This window comes from Diabrotica virgifera, chromosome 6, assembly GCF_917563875.1.
Source record: "Diabrotica virgifera virgifera chromosome 6, PGI_DIABVI_V3a".
In the NCBI taxonomy this organism is placed as follows: Eukaryota; Metazoa; Arthropoda; class Insecta; order Coleoptera; family Chrysomelidae; genus Diabrotica; species Diabrotica virgifera.
This window is the reverse complement of record NC_065448.1, coordinates 12,027,987-12,046,396: the sequence shown is the minus strand read 5'-3', so window position 1 is coordinate 12,046,396 and position 18,410 is coordinate 12,027,987. Positions and strand designations below refer to the sequence as shown.

Below are 18,410 nucleotides of genomic sequence, written 5' to 3'. Positions count from 1 at the left end.
CAATAAGGGGTAGTTTACGCCAATAAAAATAATCAACGCCCTTGATTATGATATAAAATATGAAGTACAGGGTGAGATGATCCTAATACGAAATTTTTATGTAAATCGATGCAAACCGAAATTATTCTTTTAGGATACGTCAATTTTTTATATATAGCTCCAACAAGAGTGGTTGTAAGGGTTGAAATATTATGATATTATATCTTAAAGCATAAAACAATCATTATTACAACTAATAAGAACCAAATGTTGACAATATTAAAGTTTAAAATGTTATTTTATAAATTTTTACAATTAGGGGTAGTTTTCACCCTTAAAAACCCAAAAGCGTACAACGGCTCAATATAGAAAATGAATTAGAGGGTGAAATGAGCCTAATCCCAAATTTTTGTATAAATCGATGCTGTACGAAAAAATTGCTAGGTTTTGCCATTTTTTTTTTTGCAGTTTCATTTCCTGGACTATAAAACCCCGTTTTAAAAGTATTTTTACTATAATTTTATCGAATAAAATGGTCAGATTGATTTTCTTTTCTGTAAATCAGCAGTTCCTGGTGCATATTGGGTGCCCCACTGTGTAAATTTTCGGTCAAAGCTTTGTTTCCCATACTTCTGTCCTCTTTTGATGCCTTGCTACTTCTTCTATTGGCTTGAGCAATACGAGCTTCGTCGATATTTTCCAACCATTACGTTGCTATGTGTCCAATATGTATTCCCATAAGGTTCATTACTGTGAAGTTGATTTTAGCTCCTTCGTTAAAGGCACAGGCTGCTATCCAGGAGGCTATCTCTACCATATTTTTGTCACAAAATTTATTTTTTGAAGCAATTTGCTAAATTAGATTGTTGTAACTTGTCATTACAATTTTGTGTAATGCGGCCGAGGCATCTCTTTAATAAATCGTCCTCGCTAAGAGACTGGACAACCAGATCCAGGCACTTTTTCCGATTTTCAAATCAATAATTTTCAATAAAATTCAATAACATAAAACCAGTGCTCGCTTTATAAGTTTTGGAAAGCAACTGGCGAGTTTCAGGTGCACAGGTGAGGCGTCGCTCGCGGACTTGTATACAAACTAGTTTTAGTACAGGTAGTTACCGTTATAAATACAGCTATAACTTAGTTTTTATTTCGAATTTCTTAATAAAATTTTAAGACAGTATTTGGACGATTCTAAGGAATGTTTTTATGTAAAAAATTGATTTTTACTGAAAATTTATAAAGTCAAAGACTTCTTAACGTTATTTTTAGGTGTACAAGATCGGCGTGGTTTTGAACAAACCCGGTTGTTATCCAGTGGCGTCCTATCCAGACCAGTCAGCGGCGCACGGCGTCGTGTTTACGTTCGCCCAAAACCAGTCAGGAGAATCGTTACGCGACGGCCTGGTCAGATCTATAGTATTTTCTATCTCGCCAGGCTTTGGAGGCAGTTTCAAAGCTCCAATATGATGTTATAAGAATTCTTTGTTTTAATTTGATAGATACACAACAGGCAACATTTAAGTTTATTTAACTTTACATACTAATAGTCAAAATACGAGAGTAATGTGAAAAATTAGGGGCAGACGGGGACCTAAACGCAGAGAGTGCTCATGGCTGATGAACATCGTAGTCTGGGTATACTTATCAATAAATAATATATCGAAGAAAATAAAAAAGTATAGAATTTTGCTCATTTCGATAAAAAGAAAACCGAAACCGGGAAAAAGAAAAGAAACAAAATGTAAACACTGCAAATTTGCATGTTTTGATGAAGATTTAGTTCTTTAACGTTACATATACCATGGTCAGATAGAAAGTTCTTGGTGTATTAGTGGAAAAATCGGTTTTCTAATTTAAACAAATGCATTACTCGCACATTATGGTGACGCAGTGAGGATACAGTCTGTGTGTACACTGTTGCCAACGTTTACAACGATAGCCAAGAATTTTGATTAACTGGAAGTCACATTTATTAATTTACTGAAAAAGTGGACTATAAAAAGTGTGCCAATTAAAAAAGAACACTCATTCGACGTTTAGCAACGCCCTCTATCTTGAAATATTTACGTTATCATCGTATGTGTTACTCCGTATTACTTAAGTAATTCTACTTATAAGATTTAAAAGTTCCTTAATCTTTTATGTATTTCTTTATGACTTTTAGTAAAGATTTAAGTCAAAATTTGACAGTTTAGTTCAGTTGCCAGAGATTTCACCCCCCAAATAGCATACTAACCAGCTGAATTTTGCTGAGGATGTCAATAGGGAACTTGCATAAAATTTTAAATTCGAAAAACAATTTGAAATATATATCAAAGAAAAAAAGTTAATTAAATTGAATGAAAAGCAATTTATGTTTTATTTCGATTCAAAAAAAGTTGTTTTTGTCTTTCGTTTGGCCCCTAAAAACGATTAAAATCGAGAGAAAACTATTAAGCAGACGACAGACATTAAATACTTACATTAAAATTATTTTCAAGCACGTGAAGACCTTGAGAATGAATAAAAAGGTCTTTAATGTCCTTTCAACATACATGTAACAACTTTATTAAACGCCGTTTGTTATTGACTGGTAAGCTAATAAATATTTTATTGGGTGTTTTAATGGTTGTACTTTAACAGAAACAAACACACACAATTCAATACTATCTCTTCAAAAACTGTATTAAACTCCAAAGTAAACAAAATAGTATTTAATTTTATATGAGACGGGAGAAATGTCATTACAAAATATTATGATATGGCGTTACAAGGGTTCGCGCGCTTTTTCGATCGTTTGAAATGATTTAACTACACAGTAGATTTTAAATTTGTTCTTCTGAGTTATTATGAGGTTTTGAGGAGTGAAATTTTAGAAATCTTATTTTTAAAAGAAACTGAACATTATTATGTAATAAAACAAAAATGTGCAAGTTCCCTATTTTGCAATCCCACAAAAAGGTGCAAAACAGTTTGTCGCTCCTACCCCCCGGGTTCTTCCCCCCTAAATTTTACTTCTACCGGGGGATGGTACGTCGATTTACCAAGAATATGTTCGACCTAGAAAAAAATGTATCAAACAAGAAATGTAGCTGAGATAATTTTGACTAAAAATGTTTTTGTGTAGGTTTATCCGGTCTCTCATCTTTCTACAGCGTATAGATTCTTGGTATAACGATGTTTTCCATTTCCCCCGTACGAGGGGGGCTTTAGGGGAAATCCCGGGGGTAGGAATGGCAAACTTTTTTGTATTTCTTTGGTGTAAATTTCAAATCTCTGACGACTAGACTAAAAGATTGATGTCGAACTGTCTAATTTTGACAGTTAACTACTTATATCAATTAAATATTTTCTTCCAGTGACTACACGTAATATTTTTTCCAGTAACTAGTTGATTATTAGATTATTACTTAAAATAAAGATTCCGGGATACTGAAAAGGTCATTTATACATTTTTCTTACAATTTTAACAATATTTTTACACAGTTCGTTGACAGTTATTTGATAGATTCGTTGATATTCCAGCCATACTGTACGCAAATATTAATATCAAGGCTATATCACACACAGTAGAGACTTGCTTTACAAATACGACCATTTGATCGCAGATAAATTCATTAATGATAATAAAATCATCACTACACCATATTCCCTCTTAGACCAGGGAGCATCTGTAAAAATATTAGTACATTTGGATGTTGAGAGGTGACTCATAAATTTTCTGCAGAAATTGCTTGAAAATAACTCATATAATAATATTTGAGTTATCTTCCCACTCAAAAAGGTCCGGAACATTATTTAAATAATCAAAATGTCAAAAAATGAAGGAAAAATTCGATTTTTTTCTTCGGTTTTTGATTATAACTTTAAAAGTAGTCATTTCCGAGAAAAGTTGTACTGACATAAAAGTTGCGTAATTAAATTTGCTACAATATAGGATTAGTTAAGCAATTTAAAAATTGTCACCCTTGTTGCAAAATAGCAATAATTGCGAAAAAACCATAAAAAAACAAGTATTTACATTTTACGTTTTTCAACCATTTATGCTACACTTACGACCTTCATATTTTACCCAGAAAAACTTTATGATATAGTAAAACAACATTGTAAATTTCATTAAGATCGGTATAACAGATTTTGCAAAATAAATTTTGCAATCCAGCTTTCGCAAAAAAAATCATTTTTTCAAAATGCTGCAGGACTGAATATAAAGCAGACAGCAAGTTGATTTTTTTTACATATATAACAATACTGTACCTTTCATTTTCAATTTGCAAAATTAAAATAGGTTAACTACTACAGCGTCTGGATTTTGTTTAAATACACATTAATTTTTGGTGCTACGCTCAGGACAGCGGATACGTTTGCTCTGATTGGGCATTCCAATGACCTTTAATAATGATTGATAAATTTTAATTTTTAGTACATTTCGATATAAATAAATACATATATTCTGTCCTTTGAAATTACACTTTTTTTAGCATAAACTTTCTTTGTTCATATATTTTAACTTAGAGAATAAAAGTTTATTATTTTTAAACATATGCAATTGTTTAAACAATATTTCACAAACAATAATCAAATTAGTTTGATTTTTGTGGAATTAAGATATTAAAATACAACAAAATATAAATATAATACAACAAAAAAAATTCCTGACGCCGTGGTAGTTAACCGATTTTAATTTTGCAAATTGCAAATGAAAGGTACAGTATTCTTCTATAAGTAAAAATTTTTTTAGCTTGCTATCTGCTTTATTTACAGTCATGCAACATTTTGAAAAAATGATTTTTTTTGCGAAACCTGGATTTCAAAATTTATTTTGCAAAATCTATTGAACCAATCTTAATGAAATTTACAGTATTGTTTTATTATGTCATAAAGTTTGTTTTTTGGGGTAAAATATGAAGGTCCTAAGTGTAGCAAAAATGGCTGAAAACCGTAAAATGCGAATACTTGTTTTTTTATGGTTTTTCCAATTATTGCTATTTTGAAACAAAGATGACAATTTTTAAAATTTTTAACCAACCCTATATTGTTGGAAATTTAATTACGCAACTTTTATGTCAGTGCAACTTTACTGTGAAGTAAATACTTTTAAAGTTATACTCAAATAACGAAGAAAAAAATCGAATGTTTACTTCATTTTTTGACATTTTGATTATTTAAACAATATTCCGGACCTTTTTGAGTGGGAGGATAACTCAATTATTATTATATGAGTTAATTCTAAGCAATTTCTGCAAAAGTCACCTCTAAACGTCCATCGTCCATCTCAAAACAGATCCGCCCTCGGGCTAGATTCCGTGCACTGTAGATATCTACAGTCGCCTTCTATCGATGTCAATTGTCATGAAAATATTTGAATTTTTAGCTTTAATTGAATTATTTTCTAGTTTTGCTAGGTTATACTCTAATTGATGCTGAAGTGACACTTAGTAAAACAAGAAAATATTTGAATTAAAACTAAAAATTCAAATATTTTCATGACAATTGCCATCGACAGAAAGCGACTGTAGATATCTACAGTGCACGGAATCTAGGCCCTGGACTAACTGTGAATTTCAGTTGGCTGTTAAAAAATCACTAGAACACACATACATTTGTCTACTGCTTCAACTGAAAAAAATTTTAAAACACCTTTGTAGCCTTACTTTAAAAAAAAGAAGTTTTTCTTTAATATTTGTAATAATAATTGTCTAGAAAATTAATAAAATATTATAAGTACTATGACTTTATTCAGTATTGCTAAAATATACGAAAATTGGCAACACTGTTTAGTTTTGCCGGAACGCTTAAACTGTGTGGTGTACTGAAGATACTGGCGTAAAATATCACAATCGAACATCAAAACTGTCAATGCATTCAGTATTTCTCCCTTGGTCTACTTTTATTATCATAAAGATACATTTTAGTGAAAATTGTTGTCTGTTTCGTATTTGTTTGTGTTGGTTGTTACGCAGATATTATATTTATTTTTTTAGATGCTTTTTATTTTGTAGTTTTCGTTCATACATATATATCACATCACCTGTATTCTTTATTTTCTAAGTTTATTCGTTGTAAATAAAGACATTAAAGACATTTTTTGTTCGTTTTTAACCCTCTGATGTCACAATTTCGAATAGGCAGTGTTGCCAGGTTATCGACTCTCTTCTAAGAACGAAGTGGAAGACATTGACGGTTGATGATGTAAACATGCCTGTGATAATGAGCACATAATACAATGGAAAGATTTATCAATAGTCATGAAAGAAACAGACAGCAAAAATAGGAAAATCAAAGAAGCAGCCTCACTCTTAGTAAACGAAAAATATGTGTAGCAAACACATCAATAGAATATAGCAGGCTCTGGTTACCAATACTGGAAGAAGAGTACAAAACGAAACGTCAAATATAAATGTAAAATATTATCTTATTACAGTAAACTGTGGTTCCATACAATATAAAATAATCTATACTGCGTTCCACGGTCACCTTTCAGTACAAACTCTTATGAAGAACAGTGTTGCCAAGAGATATTAATATTTATATTAAATAAATTAAAGTATTTTTATACCTCACTTGGTCTATTAAATTTGTCAGTATGTATGAGAAATCTTGTAAGCTGTCAAAGCAAAGGAAGTTTAGCTCGGTGGTAGTGCGTTCGACCGGAGATCGAGAGGTCCCTGGTTCGAATCCGTGTGTTATCTAACTTTTTTTTTATTTTTAGTTTTGTTTTAATAAAAATTTTTGGAAAGTAGTAAGTAAAATTTAGTTTAATCTTTAAATACAAATAACCTGTTGAAAGTATATTTATTTCGTTGAAATCATATAATAGAAGTATAACTTCTTACGTGCGTACAAAGTACACGTGATAAAAAGTACATTTGTAAGGCACTCATGTGCCTTATGTTTGCACTCATTCGCTTCGCTCATTCTGCAAACTTTCACATGCGTGCCTTAAAATTGTACTTTTAACACTTATATCATAAATAACTATTAAATATAATATTAATCACAGGCTAATTATAATTAATATTCAAATGATATATCTTTAATATCGTATAAATATCTTTCATAGTACCTATCTACGAATTATTTAAAAAATAATAAAACCCACAGATTTTCAAATCAAGATGTTGTGGACTTCTGGAATATTCTATTTAGACGGACTTTAAGTTCGTCTGCTTAAAACCGGCAACACTGAGCTGCAAGGTTTCATAAGTTTTATATTGGGATATGCTGCCCACACTGCAAAGTGACTGCGGAACGCAGATAGTAAAACAATTTATTAGAGGTAGTAGAACAGATAGAAAAGAACGCAGTAGGTTAACTCTAATATCCCTGGAATTATGGGTCTAATGTTATGAACAAATGCTGACAAAAGATCGAGCAGAATTCCAAGATGATGGCTACGAAAAATATGGTATTTCCTATGGCGAAGAAACTGAAATTAAAAAAGAATGTGTGTGTACTTTGTACGCACGTAAGAAGTTATACTTCTATTATATGATTTCAACGAAATTAATATACTTTAAACAGTTTATTTATATTTTATTTAAATATTAAACTAATTTTAATACTTACTACTTTCCAAAAATTTTTATTAAAACAATACCAAAATTAAAAAAATAAAAGAATAAAACACACACAAACACATTGAAAAATGCCACAAAGAAATGATTTCTGAACAATAATTATTGTTGGCAAAATTTTAACTAAATACGGATTTTCTGAAAAAAAAATTATATAACAAATATAGGTACTTACAATCATAAAATGTATAAAAAAAATAAAAACTTTCATTGGGATTCGAACCCGCGTTAATTCGGGTGCTTATGATTTGAAGTGGAAGCCTATACTCATTTGACCACTTACATGTACCTGTTATGTGCGAAGATAGGCCAACTGAACGTTTACTTGTTTAACAGTTATAAATTTAATCAAATTAGTTTGATTTTTGTGGAATTAAAATACAACAAAACAGAATAAGAAAACAATATATTAGATGAAGATTGGTAGAAATTTTGTTGGTAATCAATGTAAAGTAGGTACGTGTTAACGACCAGCTGTCAAAGGAAATTGAAATCAGACGTGGAGTGAGACGGATGCATGTTGTCGCCAATTCTTTTTAATGCCTACTCGGAAGAGATCTTGAAAAAAGCTCTTGAGGGTAAAACAGCTGGAATAAAGGTAAATGGAGTTCCCATTAACAACATTAGATATGCGGATGACACTGTCATCTTAGCTGAAAATATTGGGGATCTTCAGAGGCTGGTGACCAAAATAGCAAAGTTTGGACAAGAATACGGGCTAACAATGAATGTCAAGAAAACAAAGTTTATGAGAATATCGAAAACTCAAAGAAATAATGAAAATCTCTTCACAAACGGATCCAATATCGAACGAGTCGACCAATATGCTTACCTTGGAACAATGATCAACTCCACAGGAGATTACTTACAGAAAATCAGAATAAAAAAGGCTAGATCAAATTTTAACAAAATGAGAAAAGTGCTCTGCACAAGAGATTTGAAGTTCAAGCTAAGAGTTAAGTTGGCTAGGTGCTACGTTTTCTCGACTTTATTTTATGGAATGGAAGCTTGGACCTTGAATGCTGCATCAATGAAAAAAGTAGAATCATTCGAGCTGTGGGTGCACAGAAGAATTCTGAAAATATCGTAGACAGAACACGTCACAAACAAAGAGGTTCTGAGGAAGATGAATAAAGAGATGGAAATCCTAAATACCATCAAAACAAGAAAATTGGAATATCTCGGACATATTACACGTGGAGAGAGATACAGCTTGCTCCAATTGATTATGCAGGGAAAGATTCAAGGAAAGAGAAGCATAGGAAGACGCAGAATATCGTGGCTGCTCAACCAGAGAGTGGTACGGATGTACATCAAATGAACTTTTCAGAGCAGCCGTCTCTAAAATACGAATATATATAGGTATGATGATTGCCGACCTTCGCCGCGGAGATGGCACTTAAAGAAGAAGAATGTAAATCAAAGCATTACCTACTAGATAGGTAGGTACATACATTTTCCAAATAGGTAAGTAGGTACCTATGTAATTTTTTATTACGATACTGAAAGATTTACAATTACGTACTTACCTGTTGCTTTTAAAAACTATTTAAAAGTCACTACAATTATAATCTTGCTTTTTTCTCTGCCCTCACAACAATAAAAACTAATATACACAACATTTGTTTACCCATAACCGACATATTGAACAATTATTGACAGGTAATTGTAATTATCCAATCAGAGCACGTTTAAAAGCCGCGTCTCACCATCAAATAATTTGAGCAAACTCCGGAAGTACGTCAAAGTGACGTCACAATTGCAGTTTTTTTGAAATTCTAAAAATCTGTGCTTTCAGTATCAGTCTAGTTTGATCAAATTTTTTATATTGAGTTGTCTAACTTGTTTGTACTTTATTTAAAATTAAAATTTTTCATTATTAGCCACAATGAACACTCAGGATGTGACGTCACTAACTGTCACTTTCAGTTTGCTCAAACCAGTTTGATCAAATTATTTGATGGTGGGACGCGGCCTTAATGTTTCAGCTGCGCCCAGGACCAATACTTTGGATGAATTAGCGCACATATAAATTTACTCCCAACGCGCCTAAAGAAGTATAACTTCAAAAATACTCCTACGCGCAACGTCATGAACAATGAAACGACTCTAGGACCGGGGGAAGTATCCATAGAACTGATAAAATATGGCCCTGACAAACTATTTCAGCTCTTAGTTTATACCTGTATTTTATTCTTAAGAGGTGAAGAGTGGAAAACTGCATATATTAGTAATCTATACAAAAATAAAGGCGACAGAAAAGATTGTAAGAACTACCGAGGGCTTAGTGTAACCACAGTATCCTGTATATACTGTGGTGTAACCAATTCAATTTGTAGAATGTACGGGAAAGCAAACATGATACAATCAAATTGTGTTTTTACTAGGAAAGTTTTGGGGTAGTTCTGATTTCTTTCATTATGTATTATTATGTATCACTTTATCAATAAAAGATAGAGTAAAAATTTTAATTTTTTTTATATAACGCGGGCACATAAATTTGATACACCCTGTATATTGATTTGTAACTATTTAGTAGAAGGTAGCTTTTACGCAGTGGGTCTTTCCTTAATTAGTTTTTCCCTGAAGACTTAAAGACATTTGTAAATACAGTGAAGTGAAATGACAATTTATTTCAGATTATAATTTAAAAAGATTGTTTGTTACGGGAAAGGTAAGATCCACAGGTAGCTGTAATTATTAGTTTTTAGAAAAATAAAGGTAGAGAGATTTGGAATTTTAAGTCTGTTTGTTTTAAGCACAAGAGTATTTGTATAATTTCCGGAAAGTGATTAGGATGAGTAGAAGTATTGTTTGAAAGAATACCTGGTTTTTCGAATGAAAAAGAGAAATGTTTCTGATTGGCTTGGCAATTTGGAATGGGGAAAGGGAAGTTTGAATGTTGAGACAGTTTTGGAAAAGAAAAAGGATTGTGTGGTCGGCATCCGAGAAAGGCAGTCGAAAAGTTTTCGCGTATAGTTCAGAAGCAAGTACTAGTGGTTTTGTTTGTTAGTGGAGAGTAGCTGAAAAGTGGAACGAGAGACAAATCAAATCGAGAAGAAATACCTCTTTGATTCTGTAAAGTCCAAGAGAGTAAGTTACAAGATTCATCGTTATTAAAATTATTTGTGACACCAAGTAAAAAAGATACTTGGGTCTCAGGAGATTATTATTGAGAGAAAGAGAGGAGAGAATCTTGGAGTTTATTGAACGAGTACTGGTCAAAAGCGGCCTGGCTTGTGTTTTGGAGAAATAGTTGCTGGTATGCTGCTGGATTGATGCTTGGAACGGAGAGGGCTTTGATTGGTAGCCTAACATAATCAACAAGGAAGAGCTGTTTGGGTCAAGAGGAGACATCATTGTGTGTGAATCAAAAAGGTCAGAATAACTTATATGATAGATGTTCTTTATAATCAGAAGTTAAGATATTGGCGTAAAAGCATATGGATTAAGGTTCCAACATTTCAATAATTTAATAGGAAGTATAAGTAGTTTTGCAAATACCTAAATTTGTTTGTTTAGCTTATTTTATAAATGGTATCAGGAACAAAGCGATAAATATTTGTTTAAATTAGATTAATTATATGGTAAAAGTTTCATTTGGACAATTATGCCCACAGGATTTAATTGATAGATTTTCAGCGCATTGCTTTAGATAATAAAGGTATTTGTATGTGCTTATTTATGATTTTTCTATTTATTTCCTTTCCCTATTTTTTCCCGATAAGGATCAACTAAGAGATACTGAAGCCACGAGAAAGGATAAGTATAACCTAAGATAATTTTAGTTAATTTTTATGACAAAAAGGCACCCTGAGATATTTTATTAATTGTTTATGTATGATTTGCGTCAATTCAATAATTAATTCAATAAATACTCAATTAAAAAAGTAATAGAAAGCAGAACATAATAGTATGTACTTTGGGCTGCTAAATCCGAATAAGAGGTTTGCGGACAAAATTTCGGTACGGAACATTGAGTAAATCCCGAAAAAAGTGAAAAATTTCTGCTTTTTCTCGTTTTTTTTGCTTGCATTTCGAAAATTATTCACTTTTAGTAAATGGTCTGTTAACAGAAATTAAAGTGCTTAAAATTCTCTACAAATATCACTCTTTACTTTTTTTTTCTGACGAACGTTTCGGTCTACAGCGCAAATTGAAAATTGCCAATTTTCAACGGTCTCTAAAACCCACTTTTTACATTTCAAAACTTTATTTTTTATTAGAATGCTGCCATTTGATAAATTTATATCCTACATCCTGTGGAGGATGCTGATATCCTAATTATCACAACAGCTCTTTAGATGGCGCCGCAATGGGAATTTCACAGAGAACAATGACCACCTGTAGTCGTTGTCCTCTGATGGCACCATCAAATGAACATGTGGGGGGGGGGAGATATCGACCTTCTGGTCATTTTGATAAGCTTGTGTAGTCCTAACACAAAAATGTATTTTTTCTGAAACCAGGAAAAGAAAAGGTTTAGCGAATCTTCTTCAACCCTCATCTGGCTGATGAAAAAATCCTAAGGGACCATATCTTATTCCTACATGCGATGAGTGGTTGTGATACTACTTTTGCATTGTTAAATCAGGGCAAACTGATATTTCTTAAAGTACTACAGGAAAACACAGAATTGAAACCAACCATTGAGGCTTTTAAAGACCCTAATGCACATCAGGATGAGGTTACCACAACAAGAAACATGTTTTTCATGGCTCTATATGAAAGAAAAAAGAAGACCAGTCTAAACGATTTGATATACAGACAATACGTATCTTTATCATACAAAAATAAGACAAACATTGCCTCATTACTCTCTACCGAATCTGCTACACGAGAACATGCACTTAGAGTTTACTATCAGGTGCAGCAATGGTTACCTTTATATCAAACCACACCTGACGAGCAACAAAAAGATCCAAGTGAGTGTGGTTGGAAAAAAACTACTAGTATTCTCGTGCCAGTGCCAACCACTTTGGATCCTGCACCAAACTCACTGCTACGGTATATTTCTGAAAATGTAAAAAGGGCTGCCAACGCAATTGTGGATGCACGAAAGCTGACCTCCATTGTTCCCCAATTTGCATATAATGCAAAGGACTCTGTGACAACGTTGAGCCCCCGGAAGATAGCTCTGATATAGACGTAGAACAGACTGAAGAAAGAGACAGAGGTATGTAGAATCTCACAAGCTATTTCGTAATCATTAATCTCTCCTTGATATAAATGATTACAAGTCAGTATCTCACTACCTCTTTCATTTTCCAGGAGAACGACCCCTGGACGTTGACGATGGAGCAATTAGACCCTGAGCCAGTACATGATGCCATAGAAGATTTTGTCCAACCTTTTGTGGTACTTAATTAGTACAATTTCGACCTTTTTTTTCTTTTTAATTATTTGTGCAGAAAACTAGGAGAATTTATCAAATGACAGCATTCTAATAAAAAATAAAGTTTTGAAATGTAAAAAGTGGTTTTTGCAGAGACCGTTAAAAGTTGGAAATTTTCAACTTGCACTTGAAACCGAACGGTTCGTCCGAAAAAAAAAAGTAAATAGTGATATTCGTAGAGAATTTTAAGTACTTTAATTTTTGTTAACAAGCAATTTACTTAAAGTTAATAGTTTTCGAGATTTTAGCAAAAAAGCGGAAAGAAGCTGAAATTTTTGGCTTTTTTCGCGATTTACTCAATGTTCCGTGACGAAATTTTGTCCGCAAACCTCATATTCGGATTCAGCAGCCCAAAATACATATATGTATAATGAAAGAAATTAGAACTACCCCAAATGTTTCCCACTAGGGGGCTCGTAGAGTACAAAATGACTGAATTAACAATGGAAAAGCGCTTACAGTGGATCCCCACCAAACGCAGGAAAAATGGAAGGTCAAGAAGATAGTGGAGACAAGAAGTAAAGTAAATGGTGCAATGGAAGATAGTATGGGATATTACAATATTTTGATAAAAATCATCGAATTTAAAAAATATTTTAATAAAAACATCAACTTTTTCAATATCCACAAGGAAAAATTTCCTGTAGCTCGCTGTATACCATTAATCACAAATAAACTTTAATGAAAAATCCTTTATAAAAGGTGTATTTATTAAAAAAAACATCCACAAAGGGCCACATCTATCACAGAACGTTTTCGCTCTAAGTAGATCATCATCAACGCTGTTACAGGCATCACATGCTGAGCCACCAAAAATACAAAGGTAAAAGCCCTTTATTAAGAAAATGTCTTAAAATGACATTATTGTTGAAAAATCCAATAGATAGATAAAATCAGTAAGGATATTATGGCCTTTTGGCATTATCTGACCCCCTTTTACCTTTGTATTTTTGGTGGCTCAGCACATGATGCCTGTAACAGCACTGGTGATGCTCTACTAAGAGCAAAAAGGTTCTGTGAAAAATGTGGCCCTTTTTTAATAATTATTATTCGCAAAATTAAATTCTGACAGAAGGCGCTCAAAATTTCAAAGATGGACGATAACTCGAGGAAAACAATTCCTTTTGTCATTTGATCTCACAGTTCTAAAATGTTAAATTAAAATCGTTTACACGAGTGTTTTGCCAAAGTAATCACTAAGTTTTGCCACTAAGACATCTTATAGGTTAAATACGACTCAAAATTATGTTTTATCTGTATGCATTCATTAAAATTTGATGCTAACTACTAATTTGTTTTTACCTTTTTTTCATACAAAATCTGGCCCCCCGATAATCACACGTTTTAAAAATTATTAATATATCTTAAAATTTCTAATTTTGTTTTTAATTTAGTTAATAGGTACACTACAATTTATTTTACACTAACATAACGATTTTTAAATAAATAAAAACTGCAAACTAAGTAGGTGAATTTATTTTATAAAAATTGTGTTTTGGAAATTATCAGGTGGTCGGAATATTTTGTATAACAATGTACATTCCATGTACAGAATATATACTGCATTTTATTTATTTATTTAATTTTGCAATCGCTTAAACATTAAAAAATACTACGTTTAATACAAACGTTAAATTAACAAAATGTGTGATTTGGCATTAGTTAGTTTACGTCATTACGTACATAGGAGTGAATACTGAGGAACACTGCAATAGTTTTGTTAAATCGAATTCATTTTTAATTACCACGGTTCTTAGACATTACTATAATGACATATTATAGACATTACTATAATAAAGTCTAATAACCGTGGTTAATTACAACACAAACTGACCGCAAATACAGTTGAGTCCGCGAGTCTTTACCATAGATATAACAGCGTAACGCGGAACAGTTCGGGTCGGTGGTCTATCTATCTCTCTCTACCGGCGCTTAGCTTTCTCTCTCTAGCATATGATGGCCGCCGCCTGTGTGTCACTGTCGTTCCGTTATTCCCACCTCTTGGTAGATACGCTCACACTCGCGCGACAGACAAAGATAGCTAGACCACCGTACTTGATATCGGCGTTACACCCCGATGCATTGAGTGGCATATGACTAGCCTGATCTATTTTCTTTACATATCTCTCGTCTTTACCCGTGCCTCATCATTTAAAGCATACGAAATAAGTCGGAAATCTATTTCACACAACAACAACTGACAGAAAGTGGCTACTGTTCCGATTAGGGTTTTATTATAAAATTTGACGTTATCAAATATATTATAGAATGTCAAATGTAAGTTTTTCTTCAAAATTGTTGTGCAGAATTACAGCTACATTTGAAGTAGCTTAATAAATTCTTTTATTATTATTGATTAATAAATAAATAAACAATTTATAAAAAAAATCAATAACATATTTTATTTTTGTTATTTTATTCACTTTGACGGAAATCTAAACACAATCATTTCTTTACTGTGTGAATGACGTTAGCTTTGCATGTTTTAAATATTAATTGCCAAAATATAATTATTTTCCGCAAATCGCCAGGAAATTTTGACATTCCTGTCAAAATTTCTTGAAGAAAAAGTCAGGACTTCCTTACTGTTAGGAAATGTCATTTCCTTACTGTAAGGAAATGATATTTCCGTACAGTTGTTAGTGTTCTATATAAATGATAGAAAATTATTAATAATCCATAAAACGTCTGTATGCATTTTCGTACTTTTCTCTTGATTTCTTTGGCAATAATTCTAATGAAGCAGTATTCACTGCCTCAACCAGCTCTGGAGGAGTCCCAGGAATGGAAATTTCATCATCATTATCATTTTACTTTCGAGAACACCAGCAATTAAATTTATAAGCGTCAAGTTTGACAATTCAACCTCAATACGTGTCCATAGTAACCCAAGTAATTTTATTAGGAATTTCAAAGCACCATTTATTTGGGAATAAAATTATCGCGTTTTTTTTAAATCAATCAATATCTGTCGAATTTTAAACGATTTGCGGAAAAATAGTATGTTTACCTCGTAGGAAAAGCCACATTCCTGGACTCTGTGTTGCTAAGTCTCGGCTTGCGCCGCGACTTAGCAATCTTCACAGTCGTCCAGGAATGTTAAGCTTTTCCTACCCGGTAAACAATGTACCATTACCTTAAAAGTTCAAAGCCAAATATAAAATCATTGTGAAAACAACTGTTTGTGTAATATAAAGAAACTTCAAAACGCAAAAACTCGACAAAAACCGCAAAAAATTCAACTGACTGACAGCCACAAAAGTAAACAAAGCAGAAACGTCAAACAAATTGTGCTTAACACATTCGCGGACACGCTGTCATTTTATACACGTATTCTTATGGAGTAAATGACTTCATATGCAGTCATGACCGCGAATGTGTTAAAATATGAAAACATACCGAATCGTCTTTTTTTGTACCCATCTCTTTTCAATGCACTGAGTCTAGATGGTTCATAAAAATAACATGTGTTTTTACTTAATAACAAACTGCAGCTGGTTTGTCATGAGTTTCATGCGTGGAAGAGAATGATGCTAGATAAAAAGTATGTGTTTTATCTCGCCAGATATTAATGACGCACGGGTAAAGACTCGCGGACTCAACTATATGTACGCTTTTTCTTATGAGCATTTTTCAGTGCGTCACAGTTTTTCAATTTCTTTCTAACGCATTAAATTGTATATGACAGAAAAAAAGGCACGTCGGTGATTACTTTGGTAATTATTCTAGTTCGGTGATTATTCTAGTTGTCGATAGATGGCGCTATAATAGAAAAAAATTTATTTACTAATTATATAATATATCTACGAATATAATCTGTACAATTTATAAGACTATACAAATCAAAGAAAATACCATTTTATAAATGCAATAAAGACAATTGATTTGTTTTTATGCCCAATTGCAAATAACATTTGACAACTGTCAGATTTAACTAAAATGTCATGTTAGAATAAATGTTATAAATGTATATTATCACGTACTTACCTTTTTTTCTATCATTTGTGATGCACTGAAAAATCCTCATGAAAAGAAACATATACACAAATTAATGACAAAGTCAATGTTTTCCTCGAGTTAATGCTTTTCAAATTTGCCACCAGGCGACTTTCTGTCCCGATTAGAGGAATTTTGCATGATAAAATTCCTCAAACCGGGGTTTAATCGGGAAAGAAAGTACCGGCCCTTAGACTACTTTTAGCTGGAAATTAGGTTATATTTAATTTTCCCGAAGATACGCCACTGTCCTAAATAGTTGACGCGACGCCGCTACGGCCGCTACCACGGAACACCAAATAGAACGCTAAACAGCTGTCAGACGCGTGTAAATGGCGTATTTTGTTTTTATTCCAATTTCTACTATTTTTATCTTTTTAGTAGTGACCGTGTCAAGTTTTTTCGAGTTTTTATAAAAATGGGACTAAAAAAGGCTTCAAAGCCTGCTTTATCCGGCAGAAGGATATCGAAGCAGTTGAAAAACTTGACCAAAGATACCGGTGAGTATGACAATTATTGTTGTTTTGATTACTGTTTCATATTGTTTATGCTATGTTATTGTTATGCAATTATAAAATATTTTGGAATCTGATATAGTTTTGCGACGATTAAACTACAAATACCTTATCTTATTTAATGGAATACTTAATCTTCTAGAATTCTTTACCTATGCAAATGTAAATATAGGATTTTAGTCAACCATTGAGAAGACCTTGAGATATATGATAATTATTACTATTACTGGTATTAAAATATAAATATGAATATGATGTTCAAGATCTTTTAAACATGCGTCGTACATACCTATTTCTGTACATTTACATACACTCCAATCCCAAATTTTGGTTAAAATCAGGTTAAAAAAAAAGATTATCAAAGGCTAGGTCATTGAGGCAGGTCCGGGTTTGCCAGAATTATTATTTACATTTACATTCAATATCTGACAAATAAGTTTAGTAACATCATGTAAAGTTGTAAAAGGTTCACTTAGGATTATTTCATTCATAGAGATTCTGATCAATAGAAAGCTACAGAAATAAAAATTACAGTGATAATTTTTGATAATTTCCTCATCAAGTATTACCTCAGATCACGGTTATTAGACTTTATTACGGTTGTCTTGACCGACAGTGGTGGGAGACTTATATTTTTGACTTTACGTCACAAGAATACACAATCCCATATTTTTAAATGATTTCGATCATTGAATGTGTTTTATTGTGTATATATGTGTATTATTTGTGTTATTATTAAATAATAAGACAAATAATACACATTTTATCTTATACCGGGTGGTGAATCGTAAAACGGGCCATAGGAATCTCAATGTAAAATTCTAAATTGTTGAATTTCTGCTTCCCTAATTATTTTACATCAAAAGTCATGAGAGAATACTTGTAGAGAATTGAAATCTGTATTAAAATCAAAAGTTAAAATTGTTCTATGATTTAAATGCATTCCAAAATTTTGAAAAATGTGAT

At 32.3% G+C, this 18,410-nt stretch overlaps 3 protein-coding genes across 8 annotated transcripts in view; 2 read left to right on the top strand and 1 right to left on the bottom strand.

Annotated features, from left to right (window-relative positions):
• Window positions 1–6,045, top strand: part of LOC114332196 (BTB/POZ domain-containing protein 3) — a 52,506-nt gene extending 46,461 nt beyond the window's left edge. For all 5 annotated transcript variants that reach the window (XM_028281935.2, XM_028281938.2, XM_028281937.2 and 2 more), the window contains one exon: window positions 1,252–6,045. In XM_028281935.2, coding sequence (XP_028137736.1) covers window positions 1,252–1,449 — 198 coding nt within the window. In that variant the 3' untranslated portion in view covers window positions 1,450–6,045. The remainder of the gene's footprint in view (window positions 1–1,251) is intronic.
• Window positions 1–16,950, bottom strand: part of LOC114332197 (advillin) — a 235,697-nt gene extending 218,747 nt beyond the window's left edge. Inside the window, exon 1 of the mRNA XM_050653310.1 lies at window positions 16,921–16,950. Coding sequence (XP_050509267.1) covers window positions 16,921–16,935 — 15 coding nt within the window. The 5' untranslated portion in view covers window positions 16,936–16,950. The remainder of the gene's footprint in view (window positions 1–16,920) is intronic.
• A 267-nt stretch (window positions 16,951–17,217) lies between these two features.
• Window positions 17,218–18,410, top strand: part of LOC114332415 (uncharacterized) — a 434,915-nt gene continuing 433,722 nt past the window's right edge. For both annotated transcript variants that reach the window (XM_050653305.1, XM_050653301.1), the window contains exon 1: window positions 17,218–17,429. In XM_050653305.1, coding sequence (XP_050509262.1) covers window positions 17,348–17,429 — 82 coding nt within the window. In that variant the 5' untranslated portion in view covers window positions 17,218–17,347. The remainder of the gene's footprint in view (window positions 17,430–18,410) is intronic.